This window comes from Mytilus californianus, unplaced genomic scaffold, assembly GCF_021869535.1.
Source record: "Mytilus californianus isolate M0D057914Y unplaced genomic scaffold, xbMytCali1.0.p SCAF_3, whole genome shotgun sequence".
NCBI lineage: Eukaryota > Metazoa > Mollusca > Bivalvia > Mytilida > Mytilidae > Mytilus > Mytilus californianus.
The window spans coordinates 66656685-66681330 of NW_026262679.1; the positions used below are offsets into that span (position 1 = coordinate 66656685).

The 24646-nt window shown below is 31.4% G+C and overlaps 1 protein-coding gene across 1 annotated transcript; it reads right to left on the reverse strand.

Annotated features, from left to right (window-relative positions):
- Positions 1-2692: 2692 nt before the first annotated feature.
- On the reverse strand, positions 2693-23068 carry LOC127733131 (proline-rich protein PRCC-like). Its single transcript, XM_052242447.1, has 7 exons — positions 22701-23068; positions 20432-20589; positions 17958-18014; positions 16594-17352; positions 15790-15843; positions 7212-7412; positions 2693-2903 (listed from the first exon to the last, which is right to left on the reverse strand). Exons 1-7 carry the CDS (start codon positions 22936-22938, stop codon positions 2817-2819), a joined length of 1554 nt encoding a protein of 517 aa, XP_052098407.1. The 5' UTR covers positions 22939-23068; the 3' UTR covers positions 2693-2816.
- Positions 23069-24646: the final 1578 nt, after the last annotated feature.

Genomic DNA, 24646 nt, shown 5'->3' on the forward strand with positions numbered 1-24646 from the left:
CCAGTAATTAAGAATGACCCTCGAAGACTTAGGACCAATGAAATGTCTTATATTTTGATTAAAATTTTTACAAATAACAGTTTCATCCTTTGACTTGTTTAAAACAGACAATTCAAATGAATCTTACACAGATTAATCTGGTTAGTCCCATTTGAAACCAGGTTATCCAGTTGAAACAATGTTTCTCAACTCAACAACCTAGAGCCCATTAGATTTTTACACCACAAATTTTTTTTATTTTCCACTTAATAAAGGGAAATAACTCTTGAAAGAAAAAAGTGAAATTGGTCAAATTTAAAGTGGATCTGTGTTGAGTAGTATTTTACTACATTTTAAAATTTCACATGATTTGTCAGAGGCTTACCAAATAAGCAGTAGAATATACATGTCACAGATGGCCACATCCAGAACCTCCTGTTCTTGTTTATGACATCAACAGACTTACCTTCCAATTGTTAGTTGACATGTGCCACTTGGGGAGTAGAAAATGCAGATCCTTCAAGAACACATCTGTTCAAAATTACTTTTTGATGGGGTTCATATAGCTCTATCATTTTGTTTAGTAGTGCTTTGTAGAATTTTTGTCTTTTTATCTTTTCTTCTTGTCATGGTGTTGTGTGTTTTTTTTAAAATTTTGATATATGATTGCCCCCTTTCTTTCATTTTGCTTTTTTTCCAACATAGTTTTTTGTAAAATTTGAAGTGAACAAAAACTTACCTGAAAGATAAAATTGAGATTGGAAATGGGGAATGTGGGGAATGGGGAAAGTTTGCTTGTACTTTGTTTCAAGTTGATGCGACCACAACTTCATGCAGAAGCTCTGACTTTGTACATATTTCTCACTTGTTTAACGCTAGTTTTGGAACCTAATTTTATTTTCTTATGAAAGGTACTCTCATATTATAATTATATAGAATGACTATTAATCAAAGATATCAGACAATTTCAGCTGTCTTGGGCACTATCATCTCCATGATATACTGTCCTGTAGTAGGTTTATAGTATAAACATAAGGAGATGTGATATGATTGCCAATGAGATAACTATCCATCAGAGTTAAAACAAAGCAATTGTAGGCCACAATACAGCCTTCAACAATGAGAATAAATGTGAATAGTGTCCACATGTGGACACAGATGATGCCCCCGCTTGCATATCATATAGTTATAAAGGGACATAAATGAAGAACGGTAAAAGTGACGCTACCCAAATTTGAACTTGATCTGAGTTTTGTGGTAATAAGCATTGTGTGTAAGTCTCATAACATTTGGTTGAGGATAACTTAAGTAGAGAACAGAAACTAAAAATTCAGCAATTTTTCTATTTGTAAACACGCATAACTCTTGAACGGTTGTGTATTAGTTTTATTTGGTTGAGACAAACTAAAGTAATTTTTATGTTTATAAAGGGACATAACTCAAGAATGGTAAAAGTGTCACCACCAAATTTCGTACTTAATCTGTAGTATGTAGTAATAAGCATTGTGAATAAGTTTCATAACATTTGGTTGAGTACACAAACTAAAGTTAGAAAACGGAAACAAAAAATTTGTACTTGATCTTAGTTTTGTGGTAATGAATATTGTGTATAGGTTTCATGTTTGGTTGGGGCAAACTTAAGTTACAGAATGGAAACTAAAAATTTTGCAATCTTTCGAATTATAAAGGGGCATAACTCAATAATGGTTAAAGTGACACTACCCAAATTCAACTTGATCTGTGTTTTATCAGTGGAAGTCAAAATTAAACATTGCATTGTATAAAGCATTGATTGTAGTTGATTCAACTATAATCATGGACAAAGGAAGATAACTCCAATTTTAAAAATGACTTGATATTGAGAAGAAAATAAAAATTATGCAATTTTTCCATTTATAAAGGGGCATAACTCTAGAACGGTTAAAGTGACGCCACCAAAATTCAAACTTGATCTGTGTTGTGTGGTAATAAGCATTGTGTATAAGTTTCATAACATTTGGTTGAGGCAAACTTAAGTTAGAGACAGAAACTAAAAATTTTTAAATTTTGAAATTTATAAAGGGGCATAACTCTAGAACGATTAAAGTGACACCACCAAAATTCAAACTTGATCTGTGTTTTGTGTAAGTTTCATAACATTTGGTTGAGGCAAACTTAAGTTAGAGAACGGAAATTAAAAATTTTGCAATTTTTCCATTTATAAAGGGGCATGATTCTAGAACGGTTAAAGTGACGCCACCAAAATTCAAACTTGATCTGTGTTTTGTGGTAATAAGCATTGTGTATAAGTTTCATAACATTTGGTTGAGGCAAACTCAAGTTAGATAAGGGAAACCAATTTTGGGACGTACGTACGTACAGACGGATAAGGGTAAAACTTAATGCCCCCACCCCTACGAATTTAACAAAAAAATCTTTTGTGATGTTTTGTAGAAATAGCTTTGACCTATAGTTGTTTACTTATATGCCATTTGGTCTCTGGTGGAGAGTTGTCTCATTGGCAATCATACTACATCTTCTTATTTTCTTACTCTATTTAATATAATTTGAAATGTAAAATAATGTTGTGTAGTGCAACAAAATGATGCAATAAGAGATGATCTAGGAACCATGTTTAAATGATACATGCACATATGAATGGAAGACAGGATGGTTACATTACATCACTGTCCTTATCTTTGCTTCAGGGGTCCAGATAATTTGTCACAATATCTTTTTTCAAAGAGACATAACTTTATTCTTATATTGTTTATGTCTACAACATGTTGTAATTTGTACACAGTTATAATTTAAGTTGACACACACATATGGTAATTGTTCTATATCAACATAAACTATCAGAAACCATATTTTGCTTGTGTTTGTCTTTTGGACATGGCATTCTGTGACCAAGCATTTTTCAGTTCAAGCTCCCTTTCTTTAGCCTGAAATTATAATACATCATTTTTAAAGAATTTTTGTTAAACTGTGTATACAATTAATGTAAAGATTTTTCCCATTTCAGGTAAAAAACAATCAGCATTAAAAACTTTTTCACAAAGAACAGAAACTGGCATTCAAATATACAATTATAAGGTGCCAATAACAGACCTGCCAACTTTCATGATATATATTGGGGATTTCCCCCATGAGAGGAGTTAACCTGAATTTTAAAAATCTTGATTATATAAACTGAACACCTCAAAAAAAGGCTTTCAAATGAGTTAAAAGGGTATTCAGCACATACATACTCATTCAAACAATATAGTAGAAGATAAAAAACACTTATGACATTAAAAGAGGAGTATCATGTCCTCTTGCACTTAAAATCCCCCATCAAGATTTTGAAAAGTTGGCAGGTATGCAATAATAGTTTTGCAACTTATATTTTCTATGCTGTACAAAAAGCTATTTAATTTAATGACACACCCGGAGCCAAAGATGCAACTGCATACAAAGTTTGGTTTATCTAAATACAGTACAAAAGTTATGAACCGATCTCATGGATTTACTTAAATTGGGGTCAAAGTGACTGATTTCAGGATTTGAAATAAGCGGTCGCCCACTGGCCCGTGGCCACAGAATTTCACGATGGGCCAGTGGATTTATTAGGTCATCTGCCAGCCGGGCTACTTCATTTTCGGTAGTACTTTCATTAAAAGTTTGTTTTTACAAGTAGAAAATCCTTTAAAAAATATTCTTAAAACGAGGCGTAAGATACAAAAGGGACATTGAAGTTGAAATCGATATGTGTATATAAATATTTGTGTTATAAAACTTATAAAACTATAAATAACTTATTTGATTTGGTTTAGATCCTGTTGCGTTGATTGGTCTAAATATCAAAACATGTTTGTGAGAGTTCGCAATGTGTGTTTTTGATTTGTCAATTAATCAAGTCACGTTTTCGAGAGTTCTCATCACATGTTGATTGGTCCAAATAATAAGTCACATCAGCGATGATATTTCCATTATTAATCAAAGCATCGTTGATGTTGTGATCCAGCCATATTCATAGCTAGTCTCATATTCTTTCTGACCATACTTTTTTCTTAATTTTTTTCTCTTTTCATTTCAAATCTTACTGTAAAATTTCTATGTTATTGTCCAATTGTAGGGAATTTCGCAATATTGATGCAAATATAGATATATATACTGATCTTTCAATTTTAGACTCTGTCAGATTTGATTTTTGACAAGAATGGAAAGGAAAATCGTCAAACAAGTAATATATTTTTTATATGCCTTTAATAATGACAGATTTAATAATTTCCAGAAAGAGGCCTTATAAATGCACTTTCTCAACAACAAAAATTAAAAAGAATAATAACTAATGTTTATCTAAATTGGTATTCATTCTTCATTAAGAAAAATATACATTTCCTGTATTCAAATCTGAATGTACAAATACCTAATGCTGATATATTTCCAATTACTGTTAAATAGCAATATAATGGGATATAAATGTAAAACAAACCAATAAATTTTATTGCAGAAAATGCTCAGGTAAGAGTTATGCAATTTTGTTTAATATTTCAACCAAATTTCTGATAATTGTAACTAATTAATTAGAACTTGATTTATTGACTTATGTCAGATGATAATTGCACTGATTTTACAAGTAAAATAAAATTTGCTTGCATTTTTTATACATATTTTTTTCATTTTAAGTATTTTCTTTGAAAAAAAACCACATCAGATCAATCATTCAGCTACCTAGCAAAATTAACAGAATATTTCGATGTAGTGTAGGTAAAAAAAAAAACATTTGTAGGTTTACTATTGGCGTCAAGAATGTGTGTATTCATTTAATTTAGGTGTGTAATAAATTGTGTCTATTTAATTATGTAACAGGTCATGAGATATTTTAACTGTTTTGAATTAAGCCTGGGGTTGTTTCTAATTAATACTTATTTGCAAATCATGATAGTTACTACTCATTCTGACTCTTCCTTGCCTATGGAAAGAATTGGAGTAATAACATTTCAAAAAAGTGTGGGAATCAACTTAAATATATTAATACACATGTAGACCTACATTTCATTGAACAATAATTTACACAAACACAAGATACTAATATAATACTTTCAAAATTCTTATCAACTGATTTAATTGATGTACAAATACTTTTTCAAATTAATTGATAAATAGTAAATCATCATAAATTTTGATTTAGAAAGGAACTATATGCAAGTGTATATCTAAAATAAAGTCACTATTCGACCAATCTTTTCTTAATTTACGGGCAAATAACATGTCAAAAGTTTGCAGTTGATGATTAAAATGGTGTAGAAAGTTTCTGCAAGTCATAAAAACACATAATTAGTTTCATGATATGTCTTCAACTTAGTATTCTGCACCATCTCCAAAATCAGAGTGATCGCATAGATCCAGCATGGCTGAATCAAAAATGTCAGCCCCATACATTAAAGTTAAAATGATCTAAACTGGAAAGATTTCTTAACAATTACGTTCATAAGGCCAAAGTGTCTAAATTAAATTAAATAACTCCAGAATTTAAAACCAAAGAGTTTATGAAAAAGAAGGTCAAAATAGGAAATATTTACTTAAATGGGAGACTGATTTCACATATTTAAAAACATTTCTACATCTAGGACATCTAGGACATCCAATGTATTTTTTCTAAATTTTAAAGGGCCAATAAAAGTCTGGAAAGGCAAGTTAATTTAGAAAGGAGTTAGCCCGCTTGGCCAGTTAAAATAAAATCTTGTTTCTATCCCTGGACTTTTGTATATAACACACCCCCAGCCCATACATCTGCATACCAAGTTTTATCAACCTAATTTCGAAGATACAAAAGTTATGCACCAACACAAAGAAGGACAGACATGGTGATTCCTATATACCCCCAAACTTTGTTTGCAGGGGGTATAATAAACTATAAAACAAAAAAGAACTGTGCACAATATTGTATAGACAGTTTAAGACACTTGTCTATTATAGAAAACAATATGTTGACACCTAGATAGATATAAGAAGATGTGGTACAATGAGACAACTCTCCATCCAAGTCAAAATTTATAAAAGTAAACCATTATAGGTCAAAGTACGGTCTTCAACACGGAGCCTTGGCTCACACCGAACAGCAAGCTATAAAGGGCCCCAAAAATTACTAGTGTAAAACCATTCAAACGGGAAAACCAATGGTCTAATATATATAAAAAACGAAAAACAATTATGAACCACATCAACAAACGACAACTACTGAACATCAGATTCCTGACTTAGGACAGGTGCAAAAAATTGCAGCAGGTTTAAACGTTTTAATGGTACCAAACCTTCACCCTTATTCTGAAACAATAGTGTAACATCACAACATAGAAAGACACACTATAAAATATCAACTGAAATAGTTTAACTCAATCAAAGGACATATTAACACCAGTGAACATACACTGAACAAATAAATTTGACCTATGATACAATGTAAATACAAAATAAATAAACTAAGAGAAGAATAATAAAAGTAACATATTATACCGCTATGAAATGTTAAACACTTTAAGAAAAACACTATGCTCGAACAAAAATATCAGCCATTTACAATTACTTTAAACACAGGTAAATGAAAATAATTTTGTTGTTAGGTATACGTGTACAGTTCAAATAGAGAAAGGAAATATTTTTACAAAATAAATAATGTCTTTTATTTTTTGTGCAGTTATACCCCACATCATATAAGTTTTGATTTCAAATGATAACTGTCTATAAAATTACTGCAGAGATGATAAGAAAAAATTCCCCTGTCAACAGACAGACAGACAGACAGACAAATGGACATAACTCATCCTAAGAGAAAGATGGAGATAATAGGAACCGATAGAATTTCCAACTTGAGTTATTTTTGATACCATACTATTACCCATTAAAAATTATATGGAATTCATGCTACACTTTTGTATACAGTCTCCTGAAATATTCTTTATAACAGTTTTGTTTTATTCCCATATTTTTAGCATTAAACATATGAAAGAAGATCGTTTTTAAAAATGCTAAATACTTCCATAAACATTTTTTTTCCCAGATGATATAGTTGTGAAACAGTGATCAATAAATCTAAGGTAGACATTTTCAAAGTTTGAAATAAAACATAATCCTAAACTCATTATTTTGGGAAAATCTATTTTTTTGCAATATATAATTGTAATAGTTTTTTAAAATTATAGGTAATTTTCCTGATGATTTTCTTCAAAAGTTATGCCAAATGTTGTAAAAAAATAACAATACTTTACCTGGTGAGCAAGATATGTGATTTGATGTTTTCTTTTCTGTTGTGAAGAAGGTCCATCCTTCTTTTTAAGTGAAGGTCTATATTCTGTCTCTTCACTGAGTGCTTTTTGATATTCAGCTGTACTAATGAAATCATCCGCATTGACATCTACAAATTGTATAGGCTCTTTTCCACGTTGGTGCTTCCCTTGTAACCTAAGAAACTATAAAATATAAAAAATTATCAACATATGATCACAGCTTTTCACAATACAAATGTTTTCTCCTTTAACAATTTTGATACTTCCTTTCAAAAGTTGAGAAGATCCTATTGAATATTCTTGATCAGCGGATGAATTTTAAAAAAACCTTGTCAAATTTAAAGTTAATTTCAAATGAGTGGCTAACTTCACAAATAAATGGGGAATGTGTCCATGGGACACAGATGATGCCCCCCCTTGCATATCATATAAAGTTATAAAGGGACATAACTGAAGAACGGTAAAAGTGAATCTATCCATATTTGTACTTGATCTGAGTTTTGTGGTAATAAGTATTGTGTATAAGTTTCATAAAATTTGGTTGAGGCAAACTTAAGTTAAAGAATGGAAACAAAAAATTCAGCAATTTTTCTATTTGTAATGGGGCATAACTCTAGAACAATAAAAGTGACATCCCCAAAGTTCAAACTTGATCTGTATTTTCAGGTAATAAGCATTGTGTATAAGTTTCATAACATTTGGTTGAGGCTAACTTGAGTCAGAGAAGGAAACGGAAAATTCAGCAATTTTTTCCATTTGTAAAGGGGCATAACTCTAGAATGGTTAAAATGACACCCCCAATATTCAAAACTGATCTGTGTTTTGTAGTAATAAGTATTGTGTATAAGTTTCATAACATTTGGTTGAGGCTAACTTTAGTAAGAGAACAGAAATGAAAATTTCAGCAATTTTTCCATTTGTAAAGGGGCATAACTCTAGAACGATTAAAGTGATGTCACCAAAATTGAAACTTGATCTATATTTTGTGGTAATATGCATTGTGTATAAGTTTCATAACATTTGGTTGAGGCAAACTAAAGTTAGAGAACGGAAACGAAAAATTCAGCAATTTTTATACGACCACAAAAAAATTTTGTGGTCGTATATTGGTATGAAGTTGGCGTCGTCGTCCGAAGACACATTGGTTTTCGCACTCTAACTTTAGTTTAAGTGAATGGATCTTTTTGAAATTTGACCATAAGGTTAAATACCACAAAAGGAAGGTTGGGATTGATTTTGGGGGTTATGGTACCAACAGTTAAGGAATTAGGGGCCAAAAAGGGGCCAAAAATAAGCATTTTCTAGTTTCCAGACAATAACTGTGGAACGGTGTATGGATCTCTCTGAAATTATACTACAAGTTTCCATACCACAAAGGGATGGTTAGGATTTGCTTTGGGGGGTTATGGCTCAAACCGTTTAGGAATTAGGGGCAAATAAAATGCTCCGCAGGGCGCAGCTTGATACGACCGCAGAGGTCAAACCCTGAACAGTTGGGGCAAGTATGGACACAACATTCAAGCTTGATACAGCTCTGAATTTGGATTGTGATTGAATATTTGACACAGCATAGGTTTCTGACACAGAATGAATGTGGTCTAAGAACTTAAAAATTTTAAATTGGACATTCACCTATTATGGTCCAATATCCAAAATCTAAATACATGGTTAGATTCAGCATATCAAAGAACCCTAAGAATTCAATTTTTGATGAAATCAAACAAAGTTTAATTTTGGACCCTTTTGACCTCAATGTGGACAAAGTTGATAACGGGGCCCAAAAATCAAAAATCTAAATACATGGTTAGATTCAGCATATCAAAGAACCCCATATATTCAATTTTTGTTGAAATCAAACAAAGTTTAATTTTGGACCCCGATTTGGACCAACTTGAAAACTGGGCCCATAATCAAAAATCTAAATACATGTTTAGATTCAGCATATCAAAGAACCCTAAAAATTCAATTTTTGTTGAAATCAAACTAAAGTTTAATTTTGGACCCTTTGGACCTTAATGAAGACCAATTTGAAAACGGAACCAAAAATTAAGAATCTAAATACACGGTTAGATTCGGCATATCAAAGAACCCCAATAATTCAATTTTTGACGAAATCAAACAAAGTTAAATTTTGGACCCTTTGGACCTCAATGTGGACCAATTTAAAAACGGGGCCCAAAATCCAAAAACTTAATACACGGTTAGATTCAGCATATTAAAGAACCCCAAGAATTCAAGAAAAAAAAACCCATTGAAAGTTATAAGCAATTTATACGAAGTATCTTCTTTTGCACAATACTGTGCAATTGAATATTTCTTGCTATTGCGCAATACTGTACAATTGACAATTTCTTGCTATTGCGCAATATTGTGCTATTGGATATTTCTTGCTATTGTGCAATACTGTGCAATTGAAGATTTCTTGCTATTGCGCAATACTGTGCAATTGAAGATTTCTTGCTATTGTGCAATACTGTGCAATTGAAAATTTCTTGCTATTGCACAATACTTATTATATAATAACTTACACATCCTGTTTGGTGTGTATCTCCTACCATATCATTATTATTTGCTTTTAAATATAAATCAGTAATAACCAACTTAAAATGGAAAATTTTAAAAGAAAAAAAAATGAAAAAAAGAAAAAAAAAGAAAAAAAAAAAAATCCCCCCCAAATTTTTAGAACCCCCTTATGATTCATCACCCCCAAACTCAATCCCAGCCTTCCCTTTGTGGTATGGTACCTTGCAGTACAATTTCAGAGAGATCCATACACTTGAACACAAGTTATTGTCTGGAAACTAGAAAAATGCTTATTTTTGGCCCCTTTTTGGCCCCCAATTCCTAAACGTTTCGGGCAATAACCCTTAAACTCAATTCCAGCTTTCCCTTTGTGATATGGAACCTTGTAGTACAATTTCAGAAATATCCAAACACTTACACACAAGTTATTGTCATGAAACTAGAAAAATGCTTGTTTTTTGCCCCTTTTTTGGCCCCTAATTCCTAAAATTTTGAGACAATTACCCCATAAAATCAATCCCAGCATTCCTTTTGTGATATGGAACCTTGTGGTACAATGTCAGAGATATCCATACACTAACAAACAAGTTATGTCTGGAAGTTACAAAAATGCTTATTTTTGGCCCCTAATTCCTTTACTGTTGGTACCATACAGGGATGGGGTAATCGTAATCTGTAATCGTAATCGATTGTAATTGATTACATTTTTTCCAGTAATCGACAGTAATCTGTAATCGAAGACATTTTCGATTACATGTAATCGTAATTTAATCGATTACAGCAAAAATCATGATGTAATCATCGATTACTTTCGATTACATTTCGATTACTTTAGTAAAATAGTTTGATGAAATATAACCTATTTTAAATGAAAACATTTATGTATTCATCACTTTGAAGTACTGATATGACTTAAGAGTTTATCAACTGCCTTTATATTTCTATCTATTGTCTCATGCTGCATTATGATCAACCAGATCCCCTACCATAATTTACTTTATATCTAGCTTTTGAAACAAATGTGCTTGTCAATAAGTCAACACCTTTTATATTAAAATAAGAAAATAGATTTGAAATAAGAAAATAGATTTAAAATAAGAAATGACTGTCTTAAGTTAAGTTCTGTACTTCCTTAAAGTAGTAAGCTTATTTGTATTAAATTTCCTAAAAGCATACTTTTCAATAAGATTTAAGCTTAGAATAGATAAACAGTTGATTTCTTATAATGTTATGATATACATGTATATAAAAAATAAGTACACAAAATCCTTTTAACAGTGAACCAATGCCTATGCATTGAAATTCTTTTCAGAAAAAGATACATGTATCCCTCGTTGACACTATAAATATATACTGTTTATAATTTTATTATAGAATAAAAAAATCTTAACAAACTTCTTGTCTTTACTAATCAGATGATCAAAGTCTTCTAATCACTATATAAGACACATACTTTGTTTTTATTTCAATTACTGTTTGTCTAATTAAGATGGAGATTTACAATGTTTTGCCCCAGGTTATAAATTGTACTCAATTGGCAGTTTTATAACCTATAATTAAGGTGGTTTTCCAACAAAAGGATTAAATCATGTTTGTCGTTATAATTATAAATTTTGATCCTTAAAATTAGCTGAACTAATTAATAATTCTACTTTTTTATACTTTCTTCAGAGAAAACTTCCAACATTGTAAATAACTATGCTAAAATATACCTGCTTTTAATGAATAAAAACAAAAAAGCTACCTTAAGTCAGTACGAAAGCAATATTATTGAAATAAAACCTTAAACATATATATAAGTGATTGATGGAATGCAATGTCATCTCTAATTCATGTTAAAAGTCAAATTTCAAGATTTTTTAAAATAATTCTGATCCTCAGTAAGAGATTCCATCTAGATAACAACTGTCAACTTATAATTTGGAAACAATGATTTAAATGCTGTTTTTTGGTAAAGTTCTAAATATCTACTATACAAACGTTGATCAACATAATAGTTTTTAACTTACTTTTTTTTTGTTTTAAATTTTGAAGCATGTAGTTGACAGTAATCGAAAAGTAATGTAATTACTTTTGATAAAGTAATCGATTGCAATCGATTACATACAAAAAATCTGAGTAATCGATTATTAATCGATTGCACAAAATACCTTCATGTAATCGATTATTAATCGATTACATTTGTCAATATCGTGCCCATCCCTGGTACCATAACCCCAAAAATCAATCCCAACCTTCCTTTTGTGGTAAAATATCATAGAGATCCATTCACTTAAACTAAAGTTAGAGTGCGAAAACCAATGTGTCTTCGGACGACGCCGGACGACGCCAGACGACGACGACGACGCCAACGTCATACCAATATACGACCAAAAAATTTTTAATTTTTGCGGTCGTATAAAAAGGGGGAAAAACAGGGTTGTCCTGGTTAATGGACAAATACTTTAGTACAAAACATAATTTAAAGCAGTGTAAGGGAGATAAATCAAATACATCATTGAAATTATCTCCCTTACACTGCTTTTAAATTATGTATAAAGTAATGGTTAATGAACAATAAAGATAATTTAAAACAGTGTAAGGGAGGTAATCCAAATACAACGTTTTGGTTACTTCCCTTACACTGCTTTTAAATTATGTTTAAAGAAATGCACATTTATAAAGGAAGATCAGTAAAAATATCTGCAAATGTTGCATCTTTTTTTTTTACAAAAAAATCCATATAAAAGATTTGACACTATATTTTTAATTCTATTATAAAATAGATTAAGTTAGCACTATGGAAAATTTAAATGGGTAATTATGGTTGCCAACTCCATTGGAAATTTGAATTGAGATTATGACCATATCTTGAGGGAAAGAATTTTTTTGGGGAAAAAAGGGGGGGGGGGGGGATAAAAAGAAATTGTGGGGGGTCAATTTTTTCTCATTTCAGATTTCAGAAATTAAAAAGAATTATTCTTCAAAAATTTTTTTTTTTTCAAATTTCAAATATTGAAAAATTTCAAGAAGTATTTAATTGCACAGTATGGCGCATAAGATTTGTAAAATCTTTGATCACATTTATTTATTTGTAATGCCGAATCTAACAGTGTATTTAGATTTTTAATTTTGGGTCCAGTTTTCAAATTGGTCTACATTAAGGTCCAAAGGGTCCAAAATTAAACTTTGTTTGATTTTAGCAAAAATTGAATATATGAGGTTCTTTGATATGCTGAATCTAAACATGTATTTAGATTTTTGATTTTTGGCCCAGTTTTCAAGTTGGTCCAAATTGGGGTCCAGAATTAAACTTTGTTTGATTTCAACAAAAATTGAATATATGGGGTTCTTTGATATGCTGAATCTAACCATGTATTTAGATTTTTTATTTGTGGACCCCGTTATCAAATTGGTTCATATTGAGGTCAAAAGGGTCCAAAATTAAACTTTGTTTGATTTCATCAAAAATTGAATTATTGGGGTTCTTTGATATTCCAAATCTAACCGTGTATTTAGATTTTTAATTTTGGGTCCTGTTTTTTAAATTGGTCTACATAAAGGTCCAAACGGTCCAAAATGAAACTTAGTTTGATTTTAACAAAAATTGAATTCTTGGGGTTCTTTGATATGCTGAATCTAAACATGTGTTTAGATTTTTGATTATGGGCCCAGTTTTCAAGTTGGTCCAAGATAGGGTCCAGTATTTAAACTTTGTTTGATTTCAACAAAAAATGAATATATGGGGTTCTTTGATATGCTGAATCTAAACATGTATTTAGATTTTTGATTATGGGCCCAGTTTTCAAGTTGGTCCAAATTGGGGTCCAAAATTAAACTTTGTTTGATTTCAACAAAAATTGAATTATTGAGGTTCTTTGATATGCTGAATCTGACCATGTATTTAGATTTTCTATTTGTAGGCCCCGCTTTCAAACTGGTTCATATTGAGGTCAAAAGGGTCCAAAATTAAACTTTGTTTGATTTCATCAAAAATTGAATTATTGGGGTTCTTTGATATGCCAAATCTAACCGTGTTTTTAGATTTTTAATTTGGGTCCTGTTTTTTAAATTGGTCTTCATTGAGGTCCAAAGGGTCCAAAATTAAACTTAGTTTGATTTTAATGAAAATTGAATTCTTGGGGTTCTTTGATATGCTGAATCTAAACATGTGTTTAGATTTTTGATTATGGGCCCAGTTTTCAAGTTGGTCCAAGTTGGGGTCCAAAATTAAACTTTTTTTGATTTCAACAAAAATTGAATATATGGGGTTCTTTGATATGCTGAATCTAACCATGAATTTAGATTTTTTATTTGTGGGCCCCACTATCAAATTGGTTCATATTGAGGTCAAAAGGGTCCAAAATTAAACTTTGTTTGATTTCATCAAAAATTGAATTATTGGGGTTCTTTGATATTCCAAATGTAACCGTGTATTTAGATTTTTAATTTTAAGTCCTGTTTTTTAAACTGATCTACATTAAGGTCCAAAGGGTCCAAAATGAAACTTAGTTTGATTTTAGCAAAAATTGAATTCTTGGGGTTCTTTGATATGCTGTATCTAAACATGTGTTTAGATTTTTGATTATGGGCCCAGTTTTCAAGTTTGTCCAAGTTGGGGTCCAAAATTAAACTTTGTTTGATTTTAACAAAAATTGAATATATGGGGTTCTTTGATATGCTGAATCTAACCATGTATTTTGATTTTGGACATTGGACCATAATAGGTAAATTAAAAAAATTCAAGTGCTTAGACCACATTCTTTCTGTGTCAGAAACCTATGCTGTGTCAAATATTTAATAACAATCCAAATTCAGAGCTGTATCAAGCTTGAATGTTGTGTCCATATTTGCCCCAACTGTTCAGGATTCGACCTCTGCGGTCGTATCAAGCTGCGCCCCAGCGAAGCATTTTATTCCATTTGTAAAGGGCATAACTCTAGAACGGTTAAGATTACACCACCAAAATTCAAACTTGATCTGTGTTTTGTGGTAATAAGCATTGTGTATAAGTTTCATAACATTTGGTTGAGGCAAACTAAAGTTAGAGAACGGGAACCAACTTTGGGACGTACATACAGACGTACAGACGGACAACTGTAAAAATTAATGCCCCCTCCGGTACGGCATAAAAATCTTAAAACTAAAATTGATTTTTAAATTAACACTTAAATGTTTACATCATAAAAGTATTTTTTATTATAATTTTTTTTGTGAAAAGAAAGAGTCAAAGAAACCTTGTTCATTTAACGCATTTAAAATTGTCCATTTCTTGCAGTTTTACTGCATAATTTCAAAATTTTATATGTATTAAATTAATGTCATTCATGTACTTTTTGTAGTACAAAAATGAAAATTATATCGCTAACAAGAAGATACCAAGAAAAGGAATTCCTTCTTTTAACCAACTGTGACTTTCACAGGTGAGACAAAAATTAAAATGCAGGCTTTAACTATCAGATATTTATATTGTTGTAGTCTTTACAATTAAATATAACATTAATTTCTGTTTTACCAGTGTGTAAACAAAAGCCTCCTACATGCAGGCATAACAAGTAAAAATGTGAGCTACTGGTCACTGTTGATACCCCTGCTAAAATATTTCGGTAAACAGGAAGTTGTTGAGTGATGAATCTGAAAACGCATCACACGGTGTAACTTACTTATATAAATCCTGAAACCAAATTTCAGAAATCCTTGTCAAGTAGTTCCTGAGAAAAATGTGATGAAAATTTTCAACTTGGCTATCATGTGTAAAATAATACAAGTGTTCGGTAAACAGGAAGTTGTTGAGTGATGATTCTGAAAACGCATCACTCGGTGTAACTTACTTATATAAACCCTGAAACCAAATTTTAGAAATCCTTGTCAAGTAGTTCCTGAGAAAAATGCGACGAAAATATTCATGGGACGGACGGACGGACTGACTGACGGATGGACTGACGGAAGGACAGACAGAGGTAAAACAGTATACACCCCCTTTTTTAAAGCGGGGGTATAAAAAGCTAAGGCTGCATAACTATTTTTATAGTCTCTTTTTGATAATTAATGTACATACCTCTTCATCCTGCTGTAAAACATTTATGTCGTCTGCATTAGAATATCCTTCAACCTAAAGTAAAATAGATACAGTAAATGATGATATCTAGTGACAATGATCTTCCTTTCATGCACTTAATGTTAAAATAAACGCAGTACGTGATTTGATATTACCTTTTCTGTTGTGAAGGAGTCCATCTTTCATTTGTGGAGGTTTTTACTTTTATTTTATCTCTTTACTTAATGATTTTTGGTATTCAGCTATACTAACGAAATCATCCGCATCGCCATCTACAAATTGTTTGTACAAGCACTTGAATATATGAGAAGAGAGACTCATACATATCTTTTTTAGTTCAATAATTTTCTCCCTGGAAAAATTTTTCAACCCTGAGTATAGCTAGTTAAAACAGAAAGGAAGAAAGAAAATGACCTGATGTGTTTACATAAAACACTCTTGTTTTCAAATAATATACGATCAGTCTTCACTGTCAATGCTTTCACATTGTTTCTCAAGAACAAGAGATAAATTGTCTATATCTTTTATTTTCTTGACTTATAAATGAAAGATTGGAGTTACATCAACCTGATCAAAATTAAAAATTACCTATTAAGAGAGGGACTGTTGCAACTCCAGAACAAATTAATTATAGCTTTTGGCAGTCGGAAATAGCATAGCGAAAAAAGGGAAAGCAACTTCTTCACCCATGTCATATGAACCCTACCTTATCAAATTTTATGAAATCTATTGCCCAATTCATCTGAAGTGCTATGAAAATACTTGCCAAAAATGAAAATAACTCCTACCAAAATAAAACATTACCTGTTCATTCTGTTCACATACAGTAGGACCTACTGTCTCTGTTCCATAACTTGCTGGTTGATAAGAATTTTCTGGTTGAAAACTTGAAAAATTTCTATAAGGATTTTTCATTGTAGATTTAAAAGTCAATGGTGCATTTTCCATAGTAGAAATCAAATTTAATGGCTTGTCCCGATTAATAGGATTTTCCACAATTGAGGAATCAGTTCCAATTACACCTCTCTTCAAACTTGTATGTTGTGCTGATAGATCTGATTGGTCAGTCTCTACTGTAACTTTTGTTTCAACAGACTTAATTGGAGGAGGAAGATTTAAATTTATTTTAGGTAATGTTGAATGCATAGATGATTCACCAGATCTTATGGGATGAATATGCATATCTAATGAAAAGAAGTTTGATGATTTTTCCCCTTTTGTAGGTTGCACTTCTGAGTCCAGCGAAAAGAAATTTGATGATTCAGCAGGTTTAACTGTTTGTTCAACTGAACCTAGAGCAAAGAAATTTGATGAGTCATCTTCATTTCCACTATCCTCACTTTCACTTCCATATGTGGCAATATTTAAAGTCTTAGATGTTACTGATGTAGGACCAGTTTTAGTAACAGTTGTTGATTTCACACTGTTGTTAGTACTATTTATCACTGGCTTAGAGTCTGTTTGTTTCTTTTTTGTGAAGATATAAGGTAATAATGTTCGGTTAGATTCTTTTCTTGAAGAATGAATAGGAGGTGGTAAAATTGCTGTCAATCCGGTTTTGCCCTGTAATTATATTAATTATGTGATTAAAAAATATCAATATATCAATTTAAATTTAATGAAGATAATCAAAATTAACCGTTGGATCTAATGTGTGAAAACAAACAAAAAGCTGACAATAGATGCCCCCCCCCCCCCCCCCCCAACCAGCACATTGACCAAAAAAAATTGGACTTAATCAGCATTGCCCTAATTGAAAAATTGCATTGATTATATTCATTAAACTTATCTGCACTTCACGGCATGTAATAATGTTGTCAAGTCATAAAATCCTTCTCCAGAGCAAATGATGTTATCATCTGCAAATCTGTTTTCAGTAAATGAACATTTACTTTGTAAAGTTTTTTTTTCTTCTAATAAGTTGCATATAAAAAAATTAGTTACCAAATGAACACTAATGATTTGAATAGATATGTCACAGTATTCTTTTCATGAAAGATTTTTTTGTAATGCAAAAAAGTTAAATTGGTACTTTTTCTACATTCAAACATAATTTGTCTCCAACAGCTAGACAAAGTTCATGGATTTCATTTTTTGCATTGTTTGTTTGCTGTCCCATTGACATACATACCCTTCATCTCATTTCTCAAAGTAAATCAATAACCTACTGTCTGAGGAACTATTTTCTGTTTCTTTTTTCTCGGTTCATTTTCATCATCTGAATCCTGAAAAATAAAATATATATCTTTATGTATACTTTTATCACATTCAACAAAATACTGTTTCTGTCAAAATCTTATTCAAAAGGCAAATGTCTTTTCTTGTACTCATCTCTTTGAGCCCTTTAACAAAATTGATAAACAAATGGTAAAATAGGAATGATTTGAACATGAATATTCCATACGTTATGACTAAAAATCAAGCTTTGTGCAATTTAGAGCTTGACTAACTGTATGGACACTTGTCTATTATTTAAAACCATATGTTGACCTCTAGATGTCTTTTTGCTTCTTTTTTACTGTTTGCTAACTGTCTCTTATAAGTACCACACATCTTAATCTAATGTACTTGTAACAAGGAATTAATTGAATCTGGAATAATTTTTGAAAAATCATCTACATGAATAATAATAAAATTGAGAATGGAAATGGGGAATGTGTCACAGAGACAACAACCCGACCATAGAGCAGACAACAGCCGAAGTCCACCAATAGGTCTTCAATGCAGCGAGAAACTACCGCACCCGGAGGCGTCCTACAGCTGGCCCCTAAACAAATATGTATACTAGTTCAGTGATAATGGACGTCATACTAAACTCCAAATTATACACAAGAAACTAAAATTAAAAATGATACAAGACTAACAAAGGACAGAGGCGCAAAAATGCGGCGGGGTTAAACATGTTTTTTGAGATCTCAACCCTCCCCCTATACCTCTAGCCAATGTAGAAAAAACAAACATACAACAGTACGCACAGTAAAACTCAGTTTAAGAGCATTCCGAGTCCAATGTCAGAATAGGAAACAAAAGAAAATAAACAAAATGACAATAATACTTAAATAACAACAAACTACTAGCAGTTACTGACATGCCAGCTCCAGACCTCAATTAAACTGATTGAAAGATTATGTCTTCATCATATGAATATCAGGCACAATCCCTCCTGTTAGGGGTTTAGTATTATACCGTCATAAAATATATGAGAAGAACATAACCCGTGTCATAATAATAAATAGATGAGGACACATCTATCCAGTACACCCCCTTTTAGGTCTCTTTTAAGAAGCTTAAGGTGGTACCAAACACCTTGACTTAAATTGATTTGGCTAGTTTAATTTTCATAAAATATTGACAAAATATTTACTTTGACCCTTTGCCAAAAATATAAAAATTAAAAAAACTTGAACCACACACTTTATCGGAAAAATTTCATTGGATATATAGCAGTTTGACAAACACTTATTTTGATTATTGAGAAGCTTAATATTTCCTTAAAGAGAGGCGAAAGATACCAGAGGGACATTCAAACTCATAAGTTGAAAATAAACTGACAACGCCATGGCTAAAAAAGAAAAAGACCAACAGATAAACAATAGTATACAAAACACAACATAGAAAACTAAAGACTGAGCAACACGAACCCGACCAAAAACTGGGGGTGATCTCAGGAGCTCTGGATGGGTAAGCAGATCTTGCTCCACATGTGGCACCCGTTGTGTTGCTCATTTTAGTACAAACCTGGTAATAAGTCTAATGCGGTAGGTCACATTCGGGAAAAGGGGACAGGATTGTAGATACGATATTAGGAACATATCCGCTATCATCTGTGATATTCCATAACGTCAACCAACTCGTGATGGCATCTGTAAAACTTACGAAGGGATGATTTCAAATTCACCACTTGGAACTCTTGGTTTAATAGCTTCCTTGTGAGCAGCTTCTTTCCATCAAGGAAATACAAGCCCTAGAATATCGTATCAACTGGGAAATATATACTCTGTATGCAGGCGCTGCTGGTATGTTGCTACATAGAAATGGAAAGTTCACATTTGGGAAGCTGAAATCATCTCTTTTGTCGTAAAGTTTTGTTTTCAACCGACCCTCATTGTAAGTTTCTAGATGTAAGTCAAGATATGAGGCAGACTTAAATGTATCTGTTGTATCTTTTATCTCAACAATAGAACGTGATTAAAATGTTCAGCTGATTTTTACATAGTTATCTCCCTGTAGTGTTATGTACCACCTTATGCATATTTTTATTGACAGTATGTAGATCTGTGCATTTATGCATTTTTTATTGACAGTATGTAGATCTGAGAATTTATGCATACGTTTATTGACAGTATGTAGATCTGTGAATTTATGCATATTTTTATTGACAGTATGTAGATCTGTGAATTTATGCATATTTTTATTGACAGTATGTAGATCTGTGAATTTATGCATATTTTTATATCAGAAATTGTCCAAAGTGAGGATACTTGATAACGTATTAACTAATTCCATGTCTACAATAATTTAGAATATAAGATATAAATATTTAATAGTATCGACCAGTATTTACAGCTTGAAAAACTGCCGCTTCCCTTTTACCATCATGCATATTCAAAACTTAAATTGAAATATAATGAAATAATCTTACTGAATCAATGGTAGGTATAGATATTTTCACTGGCTTTCTAGTTTTTGAAGGAGGTTTCGGAGCATCTGCTGTCTGTGATGGTTTAGGTTTGACTGCATCTTCTAGATAATCATCTTGTTTTCCATCAGATTGTGTCACTGTTTTTGGTGCAGGTAAATCTGTTAACATTAAAGAAGGAGGTTCAAACAATCATAATATACATTAATTTGTACTGTGGATTCATTCACTTTTGAGAGTACCAATTTTTGTGGATTGAGGAAAAATCGTATTTTCATGGTTATTTGACTTGTGGTTTTGCCAAGGTTTGAATACAAGTCTATAAAAAATTTATACTTAGTTTGTTTACATTAGAATTCGTGGTTCATGTTTACCCACAAATCTAATATACAAATATTCGTATCCGATCAATGCTGAATCCACAGTATATAAGTAAATTCAATATTACATCTGTTGTCTAATTTATTGTCTCAGTTTCTTCTCAAGTACATGTGTACATGTCTTTTTTAACCTAACAAGATGTCATTATGGAATTATGTACCTTCCTGTTAGGGTTTCCCCTGGGTTCAATGTCTTTTCGCTACCCCTTTCACCAAAACAATACTATTTTCACCAACTTACATGTATTTTCCTTTTTGCAAACTACCTATAGCTAAATTTCTATTAGCAGTACTGGTTTCTCTTGCACATCTGAGATCTACTATGACATGATAACATGTACTTAGATATAGGAAGATGTGGTATGAGTGCCAATGAGACAACTCTCCATCCAAGTTGCAATGTATAAAAGTAAACCATTATAGGTCAAGGTACGGCCTTCAACTTGTATATTAAATCCCATTGTCATGATTGTACATTAACCCCACACCACTATTTCATTTTCAACAATTTAATAAAAAAACACCAAATTATAATAATAATTATAATTAGGTTTACATTTATGGATACTGTAAAATTACATTACAAAGGCAATTATTAAATGTGTATCCAAAAGCATCATCAGGTAGTGATTCATCCTCAATCTATTCATTATGACTATAGTGAGTATACTTTTAGTCTTGTTGAAGGGCTCTGAATAAAATCAACAATGTTTTTAATTTTGTATTTTTTGGTGGTTTTTTTAAACAGCTTTGACTTTTTCTGTCCATAGTTTTAGGATGTTCGCTCCTCTTGTTTTTGAATTTTTGCCAAATATTCGGAAACCTCTGGTTTTATCCATGTAGTGCCATTGACAAATTTTGTCTGCTAATCCCAACTTTTCTTTTCATAATTTTATTATGTATACATGTAGTTCAAAAAGCCATATTTGAAAATCTTTTCAAATCCATGTAATTTTTTTCTTAGTTTTTGAAAGAAAACACGTGCCAATGTTAAATGTATGAAAAATCTAGAGAGAATAATTTCCCGCCAAATTTTCAATGGCTTACATGTATATCTCGAAAACAAGCACACAGACTGTTCTCATTTTTTTCTCCTTTTTAAGTTCCTATATTTATATACTATCAATTTATAACAGTCTTTTAAAAAGTTTTTTAATTTGAAACAGAGTAGCGAACATCATTAAATATAGTGTTAAAACGTTATTTTTATATTTTTTGCAAAATGGAAAAAATGGTGACTGCGAGCGGAAACCCTGCTTCCTGTACTACACCTTATTGGAAACATAAGTTTCTACAAAAAGTAAAAGTTTATTGCAAGCTTAGCAGTACTGTATTACGTATCATGAAAACCTACAGCTGGAATTGACACTATCACGAATATAAATACATCTTAAAATTAAATTTGACTGACCTAAATTTCTGAATACTATAAATCTAATATTCCCAAAATTCGGGTCAGTCAAATTTTACAGAGTTCGTTTTCAAAACTTATCTATACTCTAAAAGTAAAAAATCTTGGGAATCTGGGTACTAAACCATTTTAAAAAAAGTAGGTCATTGTGATATTGGATGGGATTGTAACTTATGTTATCATTAATTTGGATATTTCTGGACATATTTTGCACCATCAAGCACACAAAAGGTAAGAATTTGTACATATGCAAGAATTTCTTGTCAAATATTTCATGGCAAAATTGGTTCTCAAAGTTGAGAGCAAAATTTCCTCTCAAAGGTTGGACGAAATTAATGGCTTCAATGATGTGATTTCATAGGAAGGCATCAAAGCAATAATTAAAACAGCCTTTCAAGATGTCATATATATGTACATGTATATGAGTTTTGGACTATCAGTGTATCACTTCCAAGAAATGAATGTAGACACATGGGCATACTTTTTAAGAGGGAGTTAACAGAATCATCAACTTCATGGATCAAACTTTGAATCTCTTGGGTCTGGTGTGGTTTTTCATTTTCCGATTTCATTATTTTTTCCAGGGAAATATTTGTTGTTGATCCCACACTGTGGTTTGTTTCATTGACATTGTCATTGGTGCTGTTTTCATGATGTTGAACACCAGTTTCGTCTTCACTGTCATTGTCACTAGAAGTATAATATGCGACGAGAGACATTTAATCCCAAATATGAATATACTTCAATTTAAATTTAAAACTTTTTCAAAGAAATATACAGTATCCAAAGAAGATTTCGACAGTTGGAGTTGACAATTTTTTTGACGGAAGTCAATCAAACATAGTAATATTGAAATCAAAAACGGAATAGAGGTAACTCAACACCGAAAGAGATAATAGGTATAAAAAAGAACGAGAAAGATCTAATAAAAAGGCAAAAGGGTCATGTACCACTGGCCTATGTATCAGAACCCTTATTTACTTATATGTAAACAAAATTTTAGAGAAAAGTGCCTGTGTCATTGTACATCAAAGGTATACCGTCTATAGTTTTAAAAGTTTGAACCAAGTTTTTTACCATATATTTTTTTTCTAAATATTGATAGAACTCTGGATTTTTAAATAACAATTTTACTCACTTATACCAGAGACATAGTAGTATATGTCTCTGCTTATACCAAGGAATTGTATATTTAAAAGGAATGGAAACGCGGCCGACTTCAGAGAAAATTGTATGATGCATCTCTGACTTGGGTGGTGTGTTAATTACATCCCGTCGCTCCGAGGCTAACTGGCTCATTACTTATCTGGCAGTAGTTATCGAACTTGGTCATTTAATCATGAAATGAAACGAGAAATTGTCTATTTAGATATACAATTCCTTAAATGAAATAAACAAAAAATACAACCTTAAACAAAGTTACTTCTGAAAAACATTTTTTTTTCTTGTACCTCCCCTTGATATTTCACGATGGTATGCAACAATTAAGATCAATTAATAGATGAAATCTGACATTATACGAGTTTTTAAAAAGATTTAAGGTAATGCAAAAAGTTAAAAAATAACTTTTCAATTTTGGAATATGACTGGTATAGAAAAGTATAAAGGCAGAAGTACGTGAACAGATGTAGTATTTTGTCTAGATAAAAGAACTTAGATAATAGGTGTTATAATAAACACCGGTATGGGATATCCAATTTGCAGGTATAATCTATCATGTATCATTGAACAGCTAATTTTTGTCGTATATATATTTAAGCAGGAACTGCAGTGTATACTAACTATAGGCTGTCCCTGATTTAAGGTGTCAAAAAGAAATCACGCCGAGCTCACCTGTTAATAAATGCTAAATTATGCCGTGGTGCAATAATTTTTTTAATTAGAAACAGTTAAAACTTTCCGACATTCGCATATTATTTATTTCAACACCGAAGAAATATTTTGCGACCTCTAGACTACTGCTCTTCTAGAAAAAAAAGGAAGGAACTGTTTTGCTTTAAAGCTTGTGGTAATTTGCTTCAAAGCTTAATAATGGCAAACTACAATACCAAACTACGATTAAGTATAAAAATAGTATTTGACAAAAGATAAATGATTAAAATCGTGTAAAAACGGCACAATCAATCCCAATCGGAAGTCTTATATACATTTCTTGCCTGTAATTTCCGACTTCGTCGGTGTGGAACTTGACTGAACAAAATGGCGTCAATGTGAACTATAATATGGGATTTTGAAAAATCATAGCAAATTCGTTTTTATCACCATTTTCATAAAACCAACACTATGTGATAGAAAAAAGATTAATCTTTTAAGTTGTATGTCAATGTCACATCTATTTCAAGTAGTTATTTAACCCTTACCAAAATACGAAGTGTTGATGTATTTATTGACGCACTACTTCAAATTTTCAACATGTTTCGAAATAAA